This window comes from Perca fluviatilis, chromosome 8 (assembly GCF_010015445.1).
Source record: "Perca fluviatilis chromosome 8, GENO_Pfluv_1.0, whole genome shotgun sequence".
Taxonomy (NCBI): domain Eukaryota; kingdom Metazoa; phylum Chordata; class Actinopteri; order Perciformes; family Percidae; genus Perca; species Perca fluviatilis.
The window spans coordinates 26302999-26329126 of record NC_053119.1 but is presented as its reverse complement, the minus strand read 5'-3'; the positions used below and the strand labels follow the sequence as shown (position 1 = coordinate 26329126).

The 26128-nt window shown below is 40.9% G+C and overlaps 1 protein-coding gene across 1 annotated transcript; it reads left to right on the top strand.

Moving 5' to 3' along the window:
- Positions 1–1752: 1752 nt before the first annotated feature.
- Positions 1753–25761, top strand: si:ch211-236l14.4 (SITS-binding protein). The gene is made up of 11 exons (XM_039807572.1): positions 1753–1776; positions 1857–2521; positions 4128–4299; positions 15944–16151; positions 16372–16522; positions 19309–19506; positions 21620–21888; positions 22034–22170; positions 22796–22917; positions 25142–25321; positions 25466–25761. The coding sequence occupies exons 2-11, from the start codon at positions 2051–2053 to the stop codon at positions 25637–25639; spliced, it is 2082 nt and encodes a 693-aa protein (XP_039663506.1). The 5' UTR covers positions 1753–1776; positions 1857–2050; the 3' UTR covers positions 25640–25761.
- Positions 25762–26128: the final 367 nt, after the last annotated feature.

Genomic DNA, 26128 nt, shown 5'->3' with positions numbered 1-26128 from the left:
TTGTCACTAAGTCTCCACAAAGTCACTCACGATCCTGCGCTGATTTCCAGAGATTTTGAAATCAACTGCATTTGGAGTGAGGCAGTTGTGCTCACACAGGTTCCCACAGCCTTATCCACTGTCTCTGCTCCTGCCAGAGTTATATGATGAATCGGAGGTGGGGGCTGACATGCATAAACGGGGACAGGGGCAACTGATCTTCAAAGTATGTCAACCGACACTCTTGGGATAACTTGTGCACAGCCCCACGGAAGAGACCTTAACTTACAAACATAACAACATTGGTCCAGCCATGATTACTTTTGTCTTATTTGTTGGTCTGATAAAGTTGTTATTGGATACTACTAGAGCCATGACCATGTTACAGTAAGAACTGTGTTGACATAAATGGATAGTGACACTGGATTAAAATGAGACAACATGATCTGTATGAAGTTTAGGTTTCAGAAAGTTATGACAAAGGATATGCTTCTGTGATAGCTAAGCGTCAGTCATTGCTTTAATTGTACATTCACATACATGGACATTGAATCAGCACATATATCGGCACATATATTGTCAAACAGTAGTCCATCTATACTACGTTAACATTATAACTCCAGACACAATGGATGTTGACAGTCCAAATGCCACCTTTCGACCAATCACATCACCCCCGGCTACCCTTGAGGCACTCATAAACAACATTCCTGCCCTCAAATGTCTTGTGCACTCCACATGAGCTACACAGTAGGCTACAATAAACTTCACACAATCTATAATATATTTTATATTACATAACACACCCTGAATCCATCGCAGATTCTTTTATTGCTTCACTTTTTATTTTCGTTGCTATTCCCCTAAAGCATGAGCACACAACATATTGGCTACTTTAGGTTAGAGCTTTGGCTATACTAGTGCTTCAAATCATGGCGAGTCTGTCTCACTGCAATACATATTTATTATTAACAACTCAGTCTCCAGTGTTGTGACATAATCAATCAGTGTTTCACGTGTATCAGAATTTTATGGAAAGCAGTGTCACCATGTTGGTAAGGGAAATGCAAGAAATTTAAGCTAATAGAAAGGTCAGAGAAAAGTTCAGCAGGAATTTGCTGGTTGACAGGTGGTTCATTTCAATTTGTAACCTGAGCGAAACTGTAAATGCAAACTGTCTCAAACCCGTTTTAACCTCTACATGCAACCAAGTCCCTGGATGCATGACTTCAAAACCAAATCATTTCTGAAATTCCTGGGACAAGTGGAAGAATTATTTATTGCTGAAAATGATTAACCTCTTGGTGAGTTTGATTAATAAGCCAATTAGATTTAACCAATTAAACCAAACACACATGGCACGAAGACAACACTGGTCTTAAATATCCCCTGCTAAGATATCACTACACGATCAAATTTGGATAAGGCATTGCAACTGACGCCCCTGACTACCAAACCACCGGATGACAAGTCTCCACAGTCTTTACGCACGGAGAGCGCACGGAGGGTTTTGCAAGCACGCATGGGGATCCCTCCTTTCGAGGCTGTCCGTGGCCTCCTCGCCCGGCGGGCAGTTCCAAGACTCAACCAAACCCCCCCGATCCCACATTTCCCTCTCTATACCTTTCCTCTGAAGAAACAACCCGGCGTTACGTCAGAAAGTGCAGGGCAAGCAAGACAGCGTCTTAGGAGCTATTCGTAGGCATTGCTGCCAAACCCGGCTTGGGGCTGCTCACGAGCTCACTGCAGCCAATGCAATTTACAAATGAAACTCTTTTAAAACAGCAGCAGTATGTGGTAAGTCACTTATTCATTCATGCTGTTTTATTTCCTCGTTGGGATTTTTTTTTTTGCTCACAGCTTTCTTCACATGACAGGTCTTTGTTGCTGGCACAATTGCGCAAAAACTCAACAACAAGAGTGTAAACGGTGTACAGATAAAGAGTAGGCTGGTTTGCCCTGTAGCCTCACTGAAAACACCATGACATGATGAAGCAACAGAGATTTTTTGACGCACAGAGATTTCTGCAGGATTTTTTGTGTTTGATTCTTTGCTGATCTCATAGACAACATGCCCCACGCTCGAAATAGGAACCCTAGCCCCATCCCAGAGGTAACATGGGACACGGGATTGAAGGAGATGAACGAGACCTGGAAAGGAGCTATAGCCTGTCTCGGGGTGGCCGTCTTCTTTGTTATGACCATCGGGATCATATATTGGCAAGTGGTGGACCAGCCCAACAAAAACTGGATCCTCAGGGGGACTTTTAGCGGACTGATCTGGGAGAGGAGAACCCACTCGCTGGTCATACAGACCCTGGCGGAGGACAATACATATGTAGAGATAGATGTGGGGAACGTAGGAAACCCCGACATCGAGGTTCCCTTCGTGAGGAACCTTTGCTGGCTGAATAAAACTGAGTTCTGCTATACATGGGACTCGGTGGCCGAAGTGAAGATCTCGCTGGAGGTGAATGAGGAGACGGAGACGGAGTGCTACAGTATGATTTGGGCGCCGGTGCACTGTCATGTTGAGCTGAAGGTAGGGTTTCTCTCAATGTGCATTCAAGACCCAGTCGCACTAAACACAGTCAGTCTTATCAAAATGGCATTTTACGCACAATGGTATGCGCAAAAAGCAGTTTTGTACTTAGAACTTTCATGCCTCAATTTGTTAACTCGGTGTTAGTTGGCATGTGATTGTGCATGGCTGTTGTGATATTGGTGCACAATGTAAAAGATATATTTGAAGAATCCCCTGTTCACTTTTAAAATCTAAAAACACAATATAGGCCTAAGGCGTTTCTTCTCATACAAATACAAATACACTTTCAGTTTTATATTAGTGGTCTACCTACATTTGATTTTTAACCACCACCTGTTTATGTAAACTTGTTAAATCACAAGAGACTGCATTAAAAGTTAAATAAGTGGCTCAAAAACAGGCATATTTGCAGCAAACCTTAGTGTATATAATCCAATCCCATAAATAACTTGGCTCAAATGATTCAACGTGATTCAAAAATACTGCAATTTATGTTTATTTTTATTGTAGTTTTAATTTCATTTTGTTGGATTTGTTGAAATTAAATTTCTAAAACTATGATATATTATTAAATAATTTGAAACAATCATGGCACTTGAGTGACTCTGACGTGATGTTGTAGACCAAAACATTAGTTTGCATGATTCCCTCAACCTTTCCCTCTCTGCATCCCTCAATATGACTGCACTGATTAGACTACATTCATGTTCAATTCAATTCAATTCAATTCAATTTTATTTATAGTATCAAATCAATCTGCCTTGTCACAGTTGTTACGCTTTTTTGACACACACAGTACTTACTGTACTTTCCCCCCAGCTTAATTATCAAAGGCATTTAACCACTGGGATGTTTGGGGAGGTTAAACTGTCCCCACTGGAACATTCCTTGCCATAACTCCCTGTCATGTGGTGCGACTGCTCACAGAAAATATTTCCAAACCAAAACTCACCTTTATTTTTCGAAATTGCCAAAATCCTTCCCAGCACCTCTCAGGTGATTACTTGGCACCTGTTTTCAGACTCCTTAGCAGAGCCCGGATTTGCTGACATGAAATAGGCCTAAATGGGCAGCCGGTTTTTGGGCATTTGTCCCCCACATGTAAAGACGCTTTGAGGAAGGACAAGCTTTCTCTTAGAAAAAAAACATTCAATCCCTCCTGTGTGCAATACTTTCTAAGACAGTGTCATGTGCCAGCCATCTCATACCGCCCTGTGCCCTGCATTTCTGACTGTCAAATATTAGATCCATCCACACTCTAACACATCAGATACATAATGTGATAGCACTGGAGACATTTAAATTACAGTCAAATTCACCTTATGTCCACTCATAAATTAAATTTACATTCATTATTTACTGCTTAAAGCATTTGAGTTATCTTATAAACAATTCTTCTACCATCTACTATCTTTTAACTCTCAACTCTCCCTCTCAATTTTTGATGTATTTCCTTTTTTTTTAAAGTCAATGTCAGTTTCATATGTTTTACTGCTGTCGTCGCTTTGTCTTCATTAATTCATTTTACCATTCCTACCTCTTTCCTTTTCTTATGTGTCTTTCGGTCTCACACTGTTTTTGTGCACAATGTGCATCCTTTCAGGACTGCTTTTCCATGACCAACGTGTCCTGGTACGGCGGCGCCAGTGTCCGGGGTCAGACATGGCCGATAAACGATCAGAACGCCACCATGCAGCCCTACATTGTGAGTGATCTTAAGGACAATCCCTCTGGCTTTGGCTCTGCCCTGGAACACTACTTCCTGGGCTCATCAGGTGAGAGGTCATTGTTGCAATGAATCTGTTGCATCAACTGAGATTTACTGTGCGTGGGGACTTGAGATCTCATTAGCAAAACTGGAGTCATAGTTCTTCTTCACACCTTGGTCTGTTACAATAAGAGAGACATTTTCAATTCTTTCATGTGAAACATTGTCAGCTGTTTTCTTTCACACTTGACATTGGTGCAGGGTTAGCCCAAGGGATTGGGAAATCTGACCCCACATCAGCGTGTACACGATGTGTGGCGTGAATCCCAGGGCGTGAGGGAAGCCCTGTGGATGTTGTGTTTTCTTATCACCCCCCTCATGCACGTGTTTGTTTGCGCTTGAGCTGAGAAAAATGCTTTGACCGCCTCCAAATCCAGCATCCCCAAAAGAACACACACCACTGACTGGATAGGAGGTCCATCCCACTAATAGCGTGTAACACAATACTGTCTGTGGCATCTCAGTTTATTAATTTAGAGATTAGACTACAAAGGGAAGTAAACCACCTTTAGCATCTTAAATTAACTCTTAGGGATACCAGGGTAATTGGCTTTTGTTTCTATTAAAAGGGAAGGTTGGATGAGCGCCCTGCTGACTCTTATAACTCACCAGGTTATTTTGGGGGTGTTAGATTTTGTCCTGGGGCATAGGGGGGAGGCATGGACCACTGGCGGATGTGAATGGTTAATGTGACTGATGAGGAACGTGTGTGTGTGTGTGCGTGCGTGCGTGCATGCGTGTGTTTATGTGTGTATTGTATTATGTAAGTTGTTTGTGTGGAGTTTGCTTACTGAGCTGCAAACCAATCTTTATTTTTGAAAGATTTTACATAAATATGATAATATTTTTACAACCAGACATTTCAAAATCCCATTTTACACCCATGCACACTGCAACATGTTCTCCCCCACCTCCCTCCCCGTATTCCTAATACTGTTTTATTGACTGTCAGTGTGTTAGGGAATCCTGTGCATGTGTGTGTGTATGTATGTATGTATGTATATGTGTGTGCGTGCGTGCGTGCGTGCGTCCGTGCGTGCGTGCGTGAGCGTGCGAGCATGTGCATGCATGCGTGTGTGTGTGTGTGTGTGTGTGTGTGTGTGTGTGTGTGTGTGTGTGTGTGTGTGTGTGTGTGTGTGTGTGTGTGAGTGCGCGCATTGAGTAGCTACAAATTTACCAACCAGTGTCTAGATCAGGGCAAAAGGTGTGACATCAGTCAATGAGGTGACACAAACAATCATCTATTATTATTTCATTGATTGTTAGCAGCAGCCTCACCAACTTAATTTACATACTGACTGAAACAAATGCACACATGCACATACACCCATACACACTTTGGGATGTTATGTAAGCCAGTGGCAGGCATAAAGAGTGATATGACTTCAATCCTTTTCCACCTTGTGAGAGGACAGCAGTAATTGTCAGGACCCTGTAACCCTTTGTTTCTCTGTTTAGCTTTGCACAGAGAGAAAAAAAAACACACACAGATGAGATGAGATCCCAATGAGAACAAATGTTTGAGTGTTGCCAAGTAACCACTCACAGACACACACTGTACATAGCCCCAAACATAGCAAACTGATGCTCAGCAATGACAGTGATGCCTATTGGAGCATTAAAGGTATATTTAACGTGATATCTTACTTTAAAGTTCAAGGATTTTTTATGCTTGGCTCTTCGATTTACATAATGTGCGAGAGAATCGTTTTTCACAACTGTGGACGTATTGTAATTGGTACTTGGATGCTTTCCTATTACTAGGAACAGTGGGAATGATTTTAATGAGTTTGTTGGACTGTCCTTCTTCCCTCATGCATGCAGCTCATGAGTTAAAAATTAAAGTGACCTAACAATGTAGGCTGTCATGCTTCAGATTTGGCAACTATATTTCATCACCACTAACAAAGGGTTTAACCATCAGACTTGTAGGGTCCAATGTTGCAGGTAGAAAAGTGCTATGTTCTTGGACTGCAGTGAGGGTTTTTCACTGCACTCACTGCTACTTGTTTGTGCACCACCTTAGACCACTGCATACGGCAACAAGGTGTAACCACCCTTTATACTCAGGCAAAAGGTTTTGATATACTTGTTACCTTGAATAAATCATTGATGAAATCCTGTATTTTTAAGCAGGCGCCTGCAAAAATAGCCACACGCATCTGTGCTCTTGTCCACATCAGACTGGTTGGATCACCATTATTTCTCCTTACGTTAATCCAAAAACATCAGAATATCAGACTGCAACAGCTGCATTTGCCATTCTCCTCTTTCCAACAGCTCTGACAAAAGTAGCACGTGAAGCATCTCGTTTTAAGATGCAATAGATGACTGTGGCTGTGACCAACAGCATGATGTGGTAGAGTCATAACTGTGTTATTGTTGTGGGACAGGAAAGAATTACAGCAGCTTTTATGGAGAAAAACAATCCACTGTTATGTGTGGATAGTAAACAGGATCATTATGGCAAACTGTGGGTTTATGCAACCGTGTGAAGGCTTAATCAGATTATTGCTTTGTTCCTAGTTTTGGCAGCGAAATGTTATTATTTTTGCATGTAAACAAACCAAATCTAATTGAATGCAGAACTAAAAAAAATCACTTACAGCACGTAAAATAAAGACCACATACAAAACTAATCTTTTTATATATATAGACTGAATGCAATTTCTAACCATATTTTGGGTTAATTGTTGTGTTTCCAAGTAAAATTGTAGAGAAAACGCCATGACTGGGCTTTCAATATGTCTACCAAAGTGAACAAGCTACTTAAAATTGTCACTCTATATTTGAATGTGAGACCTTCATCTCTCAGTCAATAATATCTCCTCTCAGGAAACGCTGCATTGAACACCAACTCTCTGCACTGCTTTTAACCAGATGAGAGGAGCTGGATTGATCATGTTTGATACTAACCCAATTGTCATTTATTATTATGATTTCCCCCCCATTTCTAAATTAGTCGCAGGTGTGCTTCTTCAGTGACAGTCGGGTTAAAATAGAACTGTGGTATATTTGTTTTGCTCAAAAAAGATTCATGATAGGCACCACTCCATTGGTAATAGAAAAGTAAAAGAGTCACCATTTTCTTCTTTGTTATTTAGTTTTGTAATCAGATATTGTGGTATTTAGTTTCTTCTTCTTTTTTCAGTATATGTTATGAAATGTTTTAATATTGTCTGATTAAATGTTGTTTTGGACCCCAGGAAGACTAGCTGGTCGTCTAGGCGTCAGATAATGGGGATCCTTATAATAAATACAAATACAAAATACCACGTTTGATCATTTGGATCAATTCTATTAATAAGTAACGGACTAACAAATTTGCGCTTCGGCATAAAGCCTCCATCGGCGCTATGATGCCTCCTTTGTTCCTTAATTGCTCTCTGGAAAACAAACACACTGCAGTTTTGGTGTGATATTAGGCTTCACAGCTGTGTACTCCCACTGACTGTTGTATATGTATGGGAGCTAACTGTAGTTAGTCATAGGAGCACATTATCAATGTGGTAGGCAATATGGAGCTGTGACTGGCCTTACTAAGTCCTGGGGACGGTTAAAGAGCAAGACAGACGGACTGAAACATAGAACAACAGAGCAACAGAATGACTGTGTACTGTACTGCAATAGTTGATATTAAATAGAACCAAGAAGAGATAGAGAGAGAGAGAGAGAGAGAGAGAGAGAGAGAGAGAGAGAGAGAGAGAGAAAGGGTAGCAAAGTAAAGAAGAGTTAGAAAAGTAAAGCAGAGAGACAGGAGAGAAAATATATGCAGCTGTGCCATAGAGTGACATTTGAGAGTGTTGCCAACTGGAGGAACTTGTCATAGCCCCACCTGTCTTTATCCATACAAAAACAACTGGGCTAGTAAGGACAGATTAGATATCACTGAAGCTACATCCTGCATGAAAAACACAAGAGGGGACTCTCGTGGAGAAGTTGTCCCAAAGCCTTATGGGCTTATTTCTGCATTTACTCAATTGGAGGTCTTAAGGATACAATTTGCACAAGGTTTTAGTGAGCAAATGTAAGCAGAAATAGTTTAGATATAAGTACCTATACTTTGGAAAGTAATGTGTGCATGTTGTCAAATCACATGACAGTAATCCGGGGCTGCCTGTTGGCTTGATACAACACTGATTAACCATTGCAGTAGTTAACAGGGACTCTGTTATCGCTCTACAGTGTTCATCGAGGGTCAGTATTTGAAATGAAATTGTCCTACATGAATTATAGATTAATATATATATATATAATTTATATATATATATATATATATATATATATATAATTTAATTTACATAGGGATCGACATTTTCTCAATAATTTATTTCTGATTCACTTCATTAAATTGCAGCTATCTATTTGTTGATTGTCAGTATTTGAAATGAAATTGTCCTACATGAATTATAGATTAATATATATATATATAATTTATATATATATATATATATATATATATATATATATATATATATATATATATAATTTACATAGGGATCGACATTTTCTCAATAATTTATTTCTGATTCACTTCATTAAATTGCAGCTATCTATTTGTTGATTGACTAACTACGTTGTTAGTAAAAAAAAAGACATAATGACATATTTATAGTGTCGATGTAAGCTTTAGTTTAGTTTTAGTTTTGGCTATTTTATAACTATTTTATGTTTTATATATATATATATATATATATATATATATATATATATCTAAAGACACATGATATTTTTTTCAGGGATTAGAAATAAGTAAATAGTTCTTTTTATGTGTCCATGTAATTATTCCACACACAAATGATTGCATTAATTTGAATGCTGATTTTAAATTATGTATGATCCTGTTTGAGACATTAGCACACAATGAGAAGCATTTTTTTTTCAAATATGTTTTCTATTTGAAGGTAAAAAACTGTCAAAACATGATAGAGTCAAAAATGTCTTGTTCTTTTAATATGAGCATTTTCATGCTCAGAGGGCCTCATTCTCATGCAGATACAGTGCAGATACTGTATGTTTACATCAGACAGATAACTTGGCTGTAGTCAACGTATCTGGAGAGATCCTTTTTGTTTTCACAGGCAGCTGTTTTAATAAGTGAGAGTGTAATAGCTCTAACTTTGACATCACCTCTCTGCTCCGCTCTGGACCTAATAAAAATAATTTATTTACTGTCTCTTCATATCTGCTTTTTTTCATGCTAGCCTTTTATGCAGTGAGCATCAGATATTAGAATCATATATCATTTTGCCAAGACTTGACAGCATTTCCTTAAGATATTAGACCACCTCCTACACACACACACACACACACACACACACACACACACACACACACAAAACACACACACACACACACACACACACTAGTCTATATCCTTGACGTTCCACTTCCAGGATTGCTCTGGTGCCACAGGAAATTCCACTTTCTTTGTGTTGGAATTTTAAACTCTGCTGGATTTACAGAATGAGGACTATTGTTGTCTGCTCCTCAGATCTCTGCAGGGTAAATTGGGACAGCTAGCTAGACTATCTGTCCAATCTGAGTTTTCTCTCGCACAACTATTTTGCAGCAGCTCCGTGCGGAGCTAAGTACCGTCCATAACGATTGTGATTGGTTTAAAGAAATGCCATTAAACCAGAGCACGTTTCTCTCCCATCCTGGAAGCAAATTTACGAATTTACCACTATGGCCATGCCAAGACCCGCTCTACGAAGCAGCTCGATTGGTTGGGGTTAGGCATTTGACCTTGAGTGCTTAAATTTAGGATAGCCGATTGGTCAGGGGATAGGACCTGTACAAATGGGGTTCCGTTACCTTGCGTAAGCATGGACACCTAGCATAGTGGGATTCGTAATATCGCATCCCGGAATGCTATGTGGACTAGCCAGACCCTCCTCCGCTCCGCAGCATGTGGATGGTCTGGCAAAGCGAGACTACACACACACACACACACACATACATACACACACACACACACACACACACACACACACACACACACACACACACACACACACATGCCGTCGTGTATATGTGGATGTGGATACACATCACCTTTCTCTCTCTCTCTCTTTATGTCTCCAATCTCTCCCTTGCTCATTTAAGCATCTTTTTTTCTCCCCTTCGCCTCAACATCTCCCATCTCCCACCCCTTTTGCTGCATTTCTATCTCTGACTCAATCTTTCCACGAGGGATTCAAAGAAATTAAACTTTAATGCTCCTGCATTAAATTGTTGTTAGGTCTCTTGTAGGGAACCGGCCAAGCACAACACACAGATAGGGATAAAAGTTATGTAACCGTCATGGATTTTCTTCTTTCAGATAATGATACTCAATCAGCTTTATTTGATACAGAACCTTAAAATGACAAGGATGAGAGCAATAAGTAAAAACGTATTTCCATTATGGTGCTTGATGGTGAGCAAAAGTGAAGAAAACCACGATAACAAAAGCATTTGTAACTGGAAAGATGTTTTAAAAATGCATCCGTTTTAGCTGTTACTTCATATTTTTGGGAGGGTAAGTTAGTAAGTGGACGTTTTGTCAAAAGACCCAACATTTTCACTTCTAGACCTTTTGAATGCACAAAGTAAAGGCATGGTAGACTGAATACCAACACTTAACGACAACATACTTAATCAAGGTTTATTACCAAATTATAACGGACAACACAGTTGGAGTGGAAGTTTGATGTCTTCTAGATCAGGGGTCTTCAACGCTTTTTTAGGCCAAGGACTCGTCAGCTGTAAGAGAGACGGAGCAGGAACACCCAGTACATATTGTATAAAATTTAGTTGCATATTAAAATGGGCCTACAATAACGTGTAGGGTGGCCTAAAGCCTTTATACATACCTTTGTATGGTGCATACAATACTAAGCTATTTACAGTTTTTTTCGATTGCTAAACGACAGCGGGCACAACTGGAGTCACATGTGCAAAACGCTAACTACAGTCTGCACAGCAGCAGTTCATGTGGACCAAACTCTAGTTCATTTTTCATTGCTTGAACACAGTTTTCAAAACTCTACACACTTATCCCATGACTTTAACCACAATGTGCACAACACTGTAGATTTACAGCACTTTGTTCAAATGCTAACACACTGCTGTCAAAACTGTTAACCACAGATTCAAAACAGAATAGATTTCAGTCTGGTGCCTATCAAACATTCCTGATTGCAATTTTAGCTGAAAGCCTAAGCAGGTGTCTTGTTTTAGACTAGTTGGTGAACATATATGGTATTTATACAGAGAAAGCTCAGAAAGTCTTTTTTTGTATACAAACACTAAATAAGAATGACACATTATACACTGTACCGTTTGAGAGAAACAGGTAAAAGAGCAAAGATACCAATATGTCCAGGTAAGATGTCTGAGGTTATATACACAGCTATAAAAAAAACACTATATCTTTACAATAGTAAAACTGCATTCTTACTGTTTTTCAGAAAGAAATGGAGGTGAAAGCAATAGAAACACCACATTCATTTGTATTTAGAGATGATGAAGACATCCAATGTGATGAAGAAAACTTGCCACATGATGCTGGAGAGAGGCAGGATTAGTCACACTATTCTTTGGTACTGTTACGTATGTACCTTTAGTTTTTTTCCCCCAGTAATTCCATAAATTACTAGAGACAAAATACTTTATTGAAGAAAATGTTGATTTTCATTCCTTCTTGTTTACCTTGTGTAAAAATTGGTATGCTATACAATCTATATTTTTTCCTTAAATAAACTGTTGAGTAGTGTCAAGTCACTCAAATTGTTCAAACTGTAAAGATGAGAAAGTTAGTAATTTCTGTATTGGTGTTTGACGCTAGTGTTTTTACCCTCAGTGTGTTCTGAGTGACAGTGTGTGTTATCTCAGTGAGGCTTGTGCATACTGTTTGGCTGTACTGAGCCTGTTTTGAGACGTGTGTTAAGAGTTGTGTTGCTTTGAATGAGTTTTGCAGGTGATGTGAACTGTTTAGCTCAGGTGACTGTTGGTAGTGTAGACTGTAGTTTGAGTTTTGCACATGTGACTCCAGTTGTGCCCACTGTTGTTTAGCAATCGTAAAAAACTGTAAATAATAATTATGGACATATTTACATATTTATACATCATGTTTCCATGTTAAATATACATGTAGCACAGTGAATCCTTAAGCTTAAATGTATCTGTGGATAAATGCTCAAACAATTCAGCTTGCATGTTGAAGGAAACAAATCTGCCCCTGTGTAACGGTCACCAGGAGGTCCATGGGCAGCTGCCCTAAAACCGTGACTCTCCCGGACAAGTAAAAGATGAAACACTATAACAATCGCTCACTTAGCCAACTGGAGCTTTGTTAAAAGCAAGCTGTCATCTCCTGTATGGGAGTACTACTGTATATATGAAAATCATCTCGTGAGATTTTCCGCAGTCAAACTCCTAAATAATACTTTCCATCAAGGACAACAAGCAAGAGACAGCAGAGAGAAGATTTTCTTAAATTGGAGCGTTGATACGACAGCGTCTGTCCACCGATGTGATGTCAGTATGCATCAGCTCGTTCACAGCTCTGTTTCCTATCTTTAATACTGATCTGCATTTCACAAATCCTCTGACAAAAAAAAAAAATCCTTGTTTCAGCCAGCATTTCTTTATATAAAATCAACCAAAATCTAGTAATAAAGTTGTCTGAAAACACTGAATCGCTTTAACTGAGACTATTAGGGAAGAGAAAAACACTTTTATATTACATCAAAGCATTTGAGTGCGGGATCTTCTTGTCTGATCTATTTTTACATTTGTGATATTTGTACAGAACACAGCGTCTCACACTTGAAACAATGAAGCTGATTGATCATAGGAATGGAGCAGAGAAAGTCTCTTTAGTGTTTCATCATTTTTTTAATAAGTGGAATTGGAAATGTACTACCATGGCAAGATCCCAGTTTTGTGGCCATCAATTTCTTGAGGTTGGGCACAGAAACTAAGTTTCCATTGTTAAGGAAGTGCATGCCTGAACACACACACACACACACACACACACACACACACACACACACACACACTTGCACGCACACACATAGCTAGGGTTTGAATGCACCTTTTATAACCCCAGTCAGGTCTGTAAGTGTGTGGAGGTGTCATAAATAACAGTATAAATATGACAGGTAAAAGAGTGTAGCCCATCTGGTCCACAGCAGCAGGGAGTCAGGCGGCAGCATTTTCCACCCAGACCAGCCACTCTCCGAGGGCCTCAACGCCACATTAAAACCTTCCTGACCCATCAGAAGGTGCATGGGGTCACCTCCGCCGCCACCTCCAAACGTTCAGCTCAGACTGAGCGAGAGGAAGTGCAGACCCTTTATGGTCCTATAAGTCCTGCTCTGTTTTTCTTGGAAGTCTACAGTTTCCCATTAAAGAAAGTGAGTGTGAATGTGCGTGTGAGAATGCACAAATGTGTGTGAAAAGGCGATCCAAGGTTGCTTGATTTGTGTGTTCGCTCAACAGCTGTAAAAAAAAAAATCGAGGCATGTGTGTGTGTCAAATGATTCAAATCTGCCCAATAAACGTCATTCATTTTTACTTTTGCCTATCTGCTGCTTTGAAGGTGAGCGGATATGGTCGCTCAGGCATATAATTTTGCTTTTAAGAGCTAGTGGAAAATATTTCGGGGGAAGCTTGGAGGGTTTAAGGAATTGTTCTAAAAATAGGGCGTCCCCCGCTTTGCTTCCCCTTTAACTCCTGTGCACCCTACCTTGGCTGTAACTCAAGGCCTCAAACCTGCTTCGCTTTCTTTAAATAACACTTATTGATTCTGTACAGCTTATATAACAAGATAATAGATGTTAATTTTCTTTTCTTTTTTATCAGGAGTTCCCCTCCCATTCTGAAAATGCATACCGGTATACATGCAAAGTGCTTTGAGTAGAACTGTATGAATACATCCAACAGGATTTAGGTTAATTTAACATTCAAATCTGCATGTTTAGTCAAAGATGGAATAAAAGGTACAGCTATTTTAGATCAGATTTCCCCATTTCCTTGAGGCCCTGCAGTGTCATTTTCCATAAAACTTAAATATGACTTAAGAAGTCATGCTTGCAAACTTAAACTTCACTTTCCACCCTGTGTGCACTTTGGTATAACACACTGTTTGCAGCCTGCTGTATCTGCACATCATTCTACAAGGCTGCTCGGTGTCTGGTGTACTCTGGTCGCCTCTATTTCCACTGCCTGCATTCCACTTCCATCCTTCCATAAAGCTATAACATTTTCACCGCTGCCCCACTTTCTACTCCACTGTATATATGTACATTATTGACATGCGCGGCTTCATGTCACCTTTGCTTTATTAAAAATTCATTTCAGCAATTTATCAATTATGGTTTGAATATATAATGGTGTTTGAAGCAAAAATCTACATTTATCTGCCATTATGAATCTATAACAAGCAGTTGGGAAGTGACCTAATACCTTGTGAGGGGCAGCTGAGGAGTTACCAGTATCTCTTTGACATTATCCGTTGCAAACACGTGAGAATTACCCTGTGGTTGAAGGCTCTTCGCTGGGCTTTATGCAGTATTTGAACACTGAAACTCTGAAACTATTAATCTGATTATGGACCGGTACGTGAATATCCTGGTCCCTGCCTGCCAGAGAACAGTAAGACCATTGAAACTAGAGAGGGTGTCTGAAGTGAGCCAAGCTCTCAGCCCCAATTCTCAGACTGCCTGCTTTGGAAACAGGTCTTGCACCCTAATCTTGTTCATTGATCAACTCCCAAATCCTAGTTAGCAGATTGTGTAAAAACTGGGGCGATGGAGGTGTGTGTGTGGGGGTGGGGGGCGTCAGAACCTGGGTTGAAAGCTGTGATCGATACTGGCTGGGTTGTGCGGACCTGAGATGAGACAGACCCATAGTAGTGCGGAGAGGAAGGTAGAGCTGGGAGGGAGAAGGTGGGAAGCAGGACGGGTGAGAAGTGTTGAGGATGGGGGGGGTATGGGTAACCTGAGAGGGACAAGGCATTCCTTACAGGGCAGCTACATCTGCGGACACAATTATCTGCTTCGCCTAATCTTATCATTTCACACGGCATCTGAAAGGCTGCATATACGTACAGTAGGAGAGAAAACGAGAGATTTTCAGAAGGCTTAAGTTGACTAATTTAATCGCGGGTGTCCTCCTGAGCTCTTCTTCCATGCTGGTTTTGTCACTGAGATCGATAAGAGACGTGCTCTGGAGTAGAACCCTGAAGAAAAAAATGTTTTCATCTTCAATGTGACTTTGGATATATATCCCAGACTTCTCTCATTGGCGTGCAGTGTAACCTACTTAGAAGTTGCCAACAGTCCCGGCGTAAACTCACCTAACCGCATACTGCTATATCTCATTCTAGGGAGTGTTTTTCTCACATCTCAGTGGAGCAATATCAGTTAACACAGTCCACACTCTACCTCCCACAACACTCCATCCGTCATCCTGGTTTCAGTATCACTATGTCATATAAGAGGAATCTGCAAAGCACCGTCTCATGCAGTGCTTTTTATCGCTTTACATCATGGCCCACCTTATATCTCTTTCAAGTGAGATATTATATAATCTGTTTATCTGATTCTGTGAAGCAACAATTGTAATGTAATGCCCTCTCCCGTCTGATTCCCGCCATGCAGGTGTCGCGGTGCTTGTGTCCCCTGATACTCCCCTGCAGCTGGGGGTGGACAGCAGACAGCAGTTCTGCCTGCAGTCGCTGCCCAGTATGGAGCGTCTTCCTCTGCAGTACACCGTGTGCGTGGCCCACAACGTGAAAGCTGCTCACCAGGAAGCGGTGCAGCAACTCTTCCGGCACAGCAGGGAGCTGCCCAACATGAAAGCGCTGTGGTTAGTTCAGTTTAGATCAAGATTAGTGGCGATTTGGTTGTCAGAAGGGGAATTCTGTGAAATACCAATAAGTTGAAAAGTGGTGCATCTGTGGCAAACTGACATTTTGTGGGTATTTAGGGAGTCATAAACTAAAGTCCATCCAGGTTCTTCAGAGCAGCAGGGTCTGTATGATGCCTCTGTGTGTGTGTGTGTGTGTGTGCGTGCGTGCGTGCGTTAGGCTGCCGTTCTGGAAGCTGCTCGCCAATGTGGATTCAGGGCCGAAGGTAGAGAGGGAGCTGAGGACCTTCACTAATCGTCTGAGGAGACACCAGCTGGGGGAGGGAGTCATCAGCCTCAATGAACATTCCACCACCCTCCTCTCCGATATGGTACGTGCTCTACAGTTCGGTCTCTACACCAGCCTCAAAATCTTTAGCAGACTGGGGAATCTTTCAAAGGCAGAGCTGAGAGCCAAATATTCATAGTTTTATGTTAGATTGAAGCTGAGTGAAGTTGGCAGTCATGTAGGTAATAACACGAAGCGTAATGTCTATCCTACTACTTCCTGTTAAACTGTGCGTCTTTAATGGTCTCTGCAGGATCAAAGGGGGAAAAAAATCGTAGATAAAATATATCCTCTTGGTTCAATGTTCCCTCTTTAGATTATGCTCAATTTCAATAGGAAATGCATAAATTCAGAAAGTAAGGTCCCATTTCACTGATCCTTTCACACATCAAATATGTTTCTTTTCTATTCCGATTGGTTTATCTTTGAAGAACAGTGTTACATTAAATTCATGCTTGTACCTAAAGAGAAGGTCTCAAATGTATCCATTTATTAAGTTGAACTTTCTGTGATACCCTGGGAACCTCAAAGATGTAGTCTATACAGGAACGCTATAGTGTATATACAATGCTGTAGCTTACTACTATGTGTATCCCTTTTTGGTACAAGTGTCCTTTTATTCATCCTCTCTTCATTCAGTCGATTATTTCGCCCTGTAGCTGTAGACTCCTGTAATCCTCCTCTTCAACCATCTGGGCTGTGAGGCAGGCGAGGGTTCGTCAGTCAGAGGCTCAAAACTGGTCAAGGATAGAGATGAAAGCGTTTTCTTAAGTGGATCTCCAGAGCGCTGGAGACAGGCGGGGAGCGAAGGAGGGAGGACAGGTTCACAGAAATGTCATAACAGGAAAAAGAGTTGGTTTTAAGGCTTCATGCCTTCATGTTGAAAATGTTTCCCCGAGTGCAGGCCACACTACCACACTACCTACAAATGATGAAACTTGAAAATGTGATATATCATGCTCACCTAATACATTTCAGGTATTCTAAACTCGTGAAAAAAAAAAAAAAGAAAAAAAGGAAAGGGAGGTGATGTTTATCATTGGTTCAACATTTATACAGTTACTTGAAAAGTCCTTGAAAGTTGTTGGGAACTGCCTGGAAACAAGACCACTGGACAAGGAACACTGTCAAGTGGATCTAAGTCAATACCCGGTGATATTCCATTACAAAACAAATATAGCCGAGAGAGTACAAACAGAGACCCTTTACTGATCTCAGGTTGCTCTGAGTGTGGTAACCGTGGGACAGCGAAGAATTGGGTGTGTTGGGATTAGAAGGGATGTGAGCCAAGACTCACTTGACTAGGTGATCCTGACACCAGCTTGATGCTGCGATCTGACCTGGATCATGCAACAGAAGAGGAGGCCGAGGAGTTTTACACAATCTGTCCATCAGACTGGTCGGGTTTATTATATATACTGTACATACACAACGCTTACAGTATGCTCCCATTACTAATTCACAAGGTATGAAAGGATTAAGAAGAGAAAATGGGAGGAATAACACCAATTTTGCCCAGTTCCCCTCTATAAATGCCATAAAGAATCAGCTAAGTGTACAGTGCTGCAAGGAAACTTATGGAACTTGTAGTTGTCCATGAAGTGTAGGGCTCTACAGAAGTGTGACCGACAACAATGATCCTCTGTAAAAACTAGACTTCTCTTCTACTCCAGTTTTACAAGTGTTCATACATTATCAGTCACACCACACCCTTTCTTTTCCAGTATGGGTAGTGGTTTGGAATTGCAGGCATTGGAACATGTGGTTCTGTTTCAAAAGTTATTCCCGAAAAGCTAAATAGTGCAGTGTGCACGAAACTAGTGTTAATAATAAAAAAGATAAAAATGCTTGCCTATGTTTTGGTCTCCTATGTGTCAATTTTTTGTGTATTTTATTGATTTTTTGGAATTCAAATTCAGGGAAGAAGCAGAATAAAATGAAAGATAAAAAAAAAAAAAATTGCTTACATAATAAGTGCTAATCTACCCTTTCTTCCCACAGCTGGTTCACCTCATGGGGTCAGTCTTTGTATTCCTAAAAGGTTTTGTTTCACAGTTATGTAACCAGAAATCTCTCTTTGACTTTACCATGTAAATTCCAAAGGATTATGAAATAGATTAAAGGGTTTTGGCAGAGGTCATATTGTCACAGCTAGTTTACAAAGTCCACACGGAGAGATCAATGTGTCAAATATAAAGCCACTGTTCCTAATATAAAGCTGTTTGTCACACCAGTTTATGAACGTTTGAATCGTTAACATTAGTAAATCAAATTGTATTAGAATTATTTAGATGCAATATAGGCAGTTATTGATTACATTACTGTTAAATGATGCTGGTATTAGGCTTCCCTCCCAATGCAAAGTGTTGACATTTCAGGACATTTTTATTTTTTTGACGTTTTATTTATTCATTTGAAAATCAAGTCCAAAAACAAAAAACATTACATACAGCCCAGTTAATCATTAGTTACTGAAGAATATTCCACTCCCAAAGGCATGAGTGCCTTCCTGTGAAATAATTCTGGTCAAAACACAATAGAGGGCTCAGCCCAGTTAACTTTAAAATGAAAGTTAGATCTATACCTTAGAGGGAACTGTGCCTAATTGTATACACAGCATATGCTATATAAATATACTATATGCATAGCATATAGCCTAAAAAGGACAAAACAAAAATGAACAAAATAAGCAAAACAAAAACACCAGCAACAACAACAAAAAAGAAAAATGTTATAAAAAATCATAATACCCCAACTCCCTCCCCCCCCCAAACCCCCCCTAACCCTGTTAATAGAGTTATCACAGCGTACCTCTCTGTCTCTCTGCAGGACCATGACTACCTCAACAGCAGGAAAAGGGGGATGTCCAAGAGACTGACCAGGGACCTGCCACTTGTCAAGCTTCTTAACATTTCCATCACCCTGTCACCTTTCCTGGGCGTGGACACTACGCAGTTCCACACCTCCCTCATGGACGGCACTGAGGCCTACTGGCTCAGTCTCCCCTCAGCCCCTCAGGGAAAGCTGGTGAGACCTGAGTGGAGCTCATCATCATCCTGGAAAGCTTTTCGCTGTGTTCACAGTCCTCTGCATGTTCACTTTTACTCAAGGCTTCTCTGATTTCATTCAGAGTGTTTCCTTCCTACAAAGTAAAGAACTCCACTTCCTTTACATTGTGATTGGAGAATTCACAAAAAACAAACATATTCCATCGCTAAAACACTGAACTTTCCTCAAATTATGAGAACGCGCTACTCTTTATAAAAAAGAAACCAAACAGAATGTTTTCCAAAGTAAACACTTTCCATCTGCCTTGCAGCCTGTCTCCGTTCGCTACACTGTTAACCCAAATTAGTTGACCTAACTAGAAATTTGCGTAGAAACCCGTTGCCTAAAACCGTCTAACTTTTTATTCAAGGTGAAACTTGACAGGCCAAGTTGTGTTAACACAGAGCTGGAAGTTGATGCAGTAGACAAATCAAGTTTGCATTAGTAGTCATTACGAAAAATCACCAATCATCAAATAATTTTTTTCTGGAGTCATGTTGTCTAAAATAAGCATGTTAAGTTAAAGCTTTAGTGCGTAACTTTTTTATTTTAATGAACGTCCGTTACACTCAAGCCATTGCCAAATGAGTTGATACAAAGCTATTTAAGACTATCAGCTCCACAAAACTCTCTCTGGGCCCTATCTTGCACCTGGCGCGGCGCAAAGCACGACGCAAGTGTCTTTGCTATTTTAAGACCGTCCAGCGCCCACGTCATTTAAATAGCAAATGCACCTGCACCCATCTTTGCGCCCATGGTCTTACAGGGAGGTGTGTTCATCTGAATTCTTAGCGTATTGTATCTTAAGGCAGTGGGAAGTGATCGCGCCATTGACCATCAAAAACCTGGTCTAAAGTCAATAACGCAGCATTTCATTGTTATTTTAACAGCGCATTAGTAATATATGCTTGTTACACACACACAGGGAAGCGCAGCAGCACACAAACATGCAAAAGATTACAAATAAAAATATTATGGTGCAAATCCGCCATCATAATAGCAATGCGCCAAGGTACAAATGCGCCTGGCTTTTAAAGGGAATGGGAGATGACACTCTTATTGGTTTATTGCATGATACGCCCAAAACACACCTCTAAATTAATGATTAATTAATGACACTAAGTACAACCCTTTTGAACCTTGCGTCCGGCACACAGACCGGTTTTCCACCGTCAAACTAGCAAAAGGGGATTTGGACACACCCTAAAACGCACCTGCGCCGTGCGCTTCACGCCGTGCGCTTAGATCGTTAAAATAGGGCCCTCTGTGTTTCTCAGTATGCCTATGTTCAGAAACTGGTGTCATCCGGTGACTTTCGCATGCAGAAAATCGAGTTAAGATAATTACCTCTCCATCATGTTTTTTTAATCCTCCGTGTCCTCCTTGGCTACTAGCAACTGTGTGGAGAATGTTCCCAATCCCAGCTCATAAAAAATTTAACATTGTAGTCCTCCAACGTGTTGTCCTGCATGGTAAGTTTCAATCAGAAGACAGAGTCACTAGTTTCCAACCTGTGTATGTATCTCTGAATGCTTAGTCACTGCCCAGACCCCAACAGCCCCCACCTGGGTCTCGGTCATGGTACAACAATAAATGTAGATAAACATGAGCACTAAATCTAAAACCCAGATAACATAAATGCACACCCAAAACGGTAACAGAACATTATTAAAACACACTTTAACCAGGACAGAAACCATTCAGAACATATACTGTTTTCCCATGAGCCTTTGCGTCGCTTCAGCGCAGAACAGTTCAAATGACCCTCCCACACAGAAAACATCCTAACATCCTTAGTTATCTCTGCTTAATATGGTCTGTGCACTGCATACTTAAGCTGATTATTACAAACAGCTAATGTGATTTAGTAATACATATTTAACAAAATATGTAAGAACAAGTAGTGACCACTAAAAAGTTGAATTACAACTAAATCTGGGTTTACAGTGTAGTTGCAGTTTGATACAAAAATAAATAAAATAAAAGCAGAGCAATGTGAACATGGCCTAATACAGAAAACATGTAATTGCAACAGCGAGGCCACTGTAGTTAATAATTAATTATCACGATAAACTCTACTCCTGCCCTTTAGATCCCTGTGATGAGTCAGTGGCGAGGGAAGTTCTGCGTAAAGCTGAACATCACCAACCCAGGAGCGGTGAGCTGGTTCCTGGACAGGGTGGGATCCCTGGAGGCCCATTTGGGGATGGAGTATGTCATGCTGGAGGGGGGCGAAGGGAATCTGTTTGAGGAGCAAGCCCTGCGACCGCCTCAGGACCTCGCTGGAGACAAGTACATCAGCCTGATGGCCGACCTGGCCGCAAGGATAGGAGACTCCACCATCATGACAGCAGGGACACGGTAAGACCTTCAAGCATCTTCTCTTGTTTGTATGCTCCATCAACAGTCATTTTTACCCAATACCAGCTGCCACTGGTTATAGAGAGGGATCGTTTACATTTTGAGATTACTCCTTCTGCTCATTGTGATGCTATGTGTGTCTCAGGTCGAGCCATAAGCCTCTGTTTGTGAGGATGACCCCATTGCAGTCCGACTGGAGCCCAATGGGCCTGAAGGGCATCATTCCCTCCCTGCTGCACCACACTCTGCTGGGATACAACTTCCTCATTCCTGATGCAGTAGGTAATAACACAGCCTATGGGTCATTTTTCTCTCCTCTAATAAGACATTGGGCTGAGGGAGACAACTCTGTAACTAAACAGTTTAACTGAACTTAGCTAAGTTTTGCAAAGTTCACTCACCACTTCTCTCTTTAGGCTATACAGTTCCCATTGTCCACACTTCTCCATCCAGGATCTCTGATCCAAACATCCCTTTTCCTCCTTTTATGGCCTTTTCAGCGCAAACTGCACTGCATATAACCAGTGCAAGCTGCTGATTGCCGTTTTCAGTACAATTGCACGATTTAGGGTTGTCTAACTGCCGAAACTCCAGTCGTTATTGACCAGTTGTTAAGTCTGCTCTTGTGTATTAACTAGTCGCAAGGTTATGCTTTTTGCTGAGTGCGAAGACTAAAAGATGTGTACAAGTTGTTGGAATCAATCTTTACGTGCGGTTTGTCAAGTCTTTTGCAGGTTTGTGGCTAGTCTTCAGGTTTGTCCCAAGCTTCAGAATGGGACTTCCCAAATCACCCAACTCGCATGTCCATCTCCTGGATATTTAGAATCTGCCAATTTAATTGTTCTTCTCTACCCATCTCTCTCTCTCTCTCTCTCTCTCTCTCTTTTTTTTTTTTCTCTCTTTACAGGTGGCTCTCTGTCTGGAGACCTAGTCACAGATGAGGAGTTGTTCATCCGTTGGCTGGAAATCACAGCCTTTCTCCCTGTTATCAGCTTCCACACACCACCCTGGGTCTACGGAGAGGACCGGGTAAACAACTACAATTTGATTTTGAAAAACTAAAACCAAAAACCATATTACAAAGCAGTCAGAGCCCCTTTTGTGGCCACCCTAACACACTCTAACCCAGCAACTATTTCCTCACACGTTGGCCCACCCTGCAGCCCCGAGGCTAAAAAGCTGTCATTACATCTGCCTCATCCACATTAGAAATGATTATAATGGGAACAACAAAGTAGGTTCACATTCTTGTCCAGACTTGGTAACAAGATTTTCACTTGTGAAGATATAGAGTGGAGAGATTAAGTGAAGTGATGTGTGAATGCTGCCAATTAGGGAAGTGGGAGATTATCCTTCTTTCTTGCAGAGTGGTTAAGTTTGCTTATGAAAAGAGGCAAAAGAGGGAGAGTTTATTGTCCCAGCAGCCTCGACTCAGTTTTGAGGGTCAGCGCTGAAAGGTTCCCACCGGTGTGTTTGGCAGGGGAGCAGGGGAGTGCTGCTGAGACCTGGTCTATCAAAACTAAGACCTAAAACCCTGTCCCTCTCCGCTGGAAATCAGGAATGCACTGTTCACCGTGCACGGCAGGAAAACAAAGCCTATGATCTCAGAGAGTCCGGTGACAGATATTGATACTTTTAATGACTCAGGTTTGAGAACAGAAAAGCATGTGATGCCTCTCAAGAGGGTTAGAGCTATTTCCCCCCCCCCCCTCCCCTGCCCCTTCTACTCTCAATAGGAGCGACTGCCTAGCCCCCTCCCGACATCACCTGTGGTTACGAGTCCATCTGTTCTGAATTACAATCACTCCTCTAGATTTATGGCTCACCCTCACTCTCAAGAGCCACTTCAGCAGGAATGATAATGAATTTGAGGACAAGTCTTGGAAAAATACTTTACTGTGGCAATTAAGATTTCCATGAGTAATTGACAAGTATGACAGAGTGGGAGTGATCAACTGCAGCAAAATATATTGGTTGTGACTTGTGTTGCGTGACAAAGATAAAAATAGGCCTTTTGGACAGCTAGACATATGACAGCAGCAATGGTTTCCAATTTGGTCTCTCGCCAGTCCTTCAACTTATACACTCAGATGAAGTGAGACAGGGAAGACATTTTAGAGGAGACTCAACGGCTTCATTAAACGTGATAAATTGTCTTTTTAATGGGTGTATTACTATAGTGGGAATGTGGCACACCTTTATTTTCCAGAACGTGTGATACTTCAGTCATAGACAGGTCACAACAGTGACCATTTGGAATCAAATAGCAATAAAACCTCAACCCACACAAATGCTTGACTTCTCAATTAGAGAAAGATCCACTCAAACCCGGGCTGTGATTTGGAGCTCATTCCTACGAATGTTCCCAATCCCAACTCATAAAAAGAATTATTTTTTTTCTAGATGCAGTCAAGTTTTTTTTTTTTTTTTTTCACTGGCCACTGTAGAGGATGTGACCCTTCCAGGAATGCTAAAGTAGTTTGGACAGAGGGAGACAGGAGACAGACTTGGACAGTGTTGGACCGCTAAGTCAACACATGAGCTGATCTTAAGTTCTGTCTGCATGTCTGGGTGTAGAGGTGGCACAAATAGCTTTGGCAGAGCTCATTGTCAATAGTATTCTTGTCCTGAAATCCTTGAGGTAGATGATTTAAGTTAAGGAAAAGTTTTTTTTTGTTTTTTTTTGGTGTTAGTTTCTCAGTCGCTCTAGATTTCTTGAAATATATATGGATAATACAGTAATAAAATACAAAAGTGGTTCTGAATTAAAACACAGCTCAGACAATGACTCTATATACTTCATGAGTTTACTTTTATCAGCTGGTACATGGAAACACTCCTAATAAGTTATTTAAGATTAATTATTGGGCATTTTAGGCCTTTATTTTTTAATAGTACAGCTGAAGACATGAAAGGGGAGAGAGAGGGGGGAATGACATGCAGCAAAGGGCCGCAGGTCAGAATCGAACCCACGGCTGCTGCGTCGAGGAGTTAACCCCTGTATATGGGCGCGCACTCTAACAGGTGAGCTACCCAGGCACCCAAAAGAGAGACAGATCTTTATTGTTATTGCATGTATTTATACAACGAAACACTGTTGGAGCAATCCAATGTGCAGCATTAAAATAAGAAACAAAATATATGCACACGTATGCACACTCACACCTAAAATATAGGGAGCAATGAAAATAAAAATTGGTGTTACTGTTATCCTCATTATGTTCATGCTCCTCTCCCCATTGGTGATCCATAGGTGCTGAACCTAACACGGGCCTACATAGCAAAGCACCAGCGGGACGTGGTCCCACTGATAGAGAAGTATGCAGAGGAGTGGCAGATGACGGGAAACCCCATCTACCGGCCCATGTGGTGGCTCAGTCCCAGTGACCCCATGACTTTCACCATTGATGACCAGTTCCTAATTGGAGACGAGGTGACTTAATGATGTTCTGATGGGAAGGGATCGAGTTCCCATCTCCTTGGCATCTGATAGTGTATGAATGTAACGTGATGTCTCGCTAATTAAGTGCACAATCTCCCTGTCATCTGAATTTACCAAAGTGATGTGTGTTTCCAGGTCCTGGTGGCACCGGTGGTGGAGAAAGGGGCAGTGCAGAGGGATATTTATTTACCTGATGGGGGCTTTCAGTGGCAGGACAGCCAGAATGCTCAGGTGTTCGATGGGGGGACGTTCCTACAGGACTACCCTGTGCCCTTGGAAGGGGTGGCTGTTTTTTTACGAAGAAGCTGAGTCATCTGACTTACCCTGTTACTGTTCTGAATCAAATTATTTTCTTCTTTTTTTTTTTTAATTACTCGTGCTGTTCTCAACTTGCACTTTTCCACTAAAGACCATTGACCCTGTCTCAAGGCTTGAGATAATATGTAGAAAGATTGTGTTTTTTTTTTTTATATATATATATATATATATATATATATATATATATACCTGCACTTTACAGTTGAAAATGAGTTTTTTTTTTCTTTTGTGGCATTTTTTTTTCTCTTCCTTTTTTAAAATGTTAATCGGTTTTTACCTCTTGGCTGATTTGTTTTCCGGACTTTTTGATCTATTCTGCCTGTTTTTTGTAAGTTCCGGAGAAATCTGTGCGTTTACATACTGCATTTCTACAGTCTTTACATTTTTAATCGCTGTCGGCTTTCTTGATAAGGAGGAACAAAGCAATCTGAATCTCTCAAGAAGACCAAATGAAGATATAGGAGGAGAAAAGGACAAAGG

Coding starts and splice junctions, on each gene's coding strand:
- si:ch211-236l14.4 (XM_039807572.1), top strand. CDS start 2,051: ATGCCCCACGCTCGAAATAGGAACCCTAGCCCCATCCCAGAGGTAACA. Junction 4,300..15,943: donor CTACTTCCTGGGCTCATCAG/GTGAGAGGTCAT, acceptor CCCGCCATGCAG/GTGTCGCGGTGCTTGTGTCC. Junction 22,918..25,141: donor GGGTCTACGGAGAGGACCGG/GTAAACAACTAC, acceptor GGTGATCCATAG/GTGCTGAACCTAACACGGGC.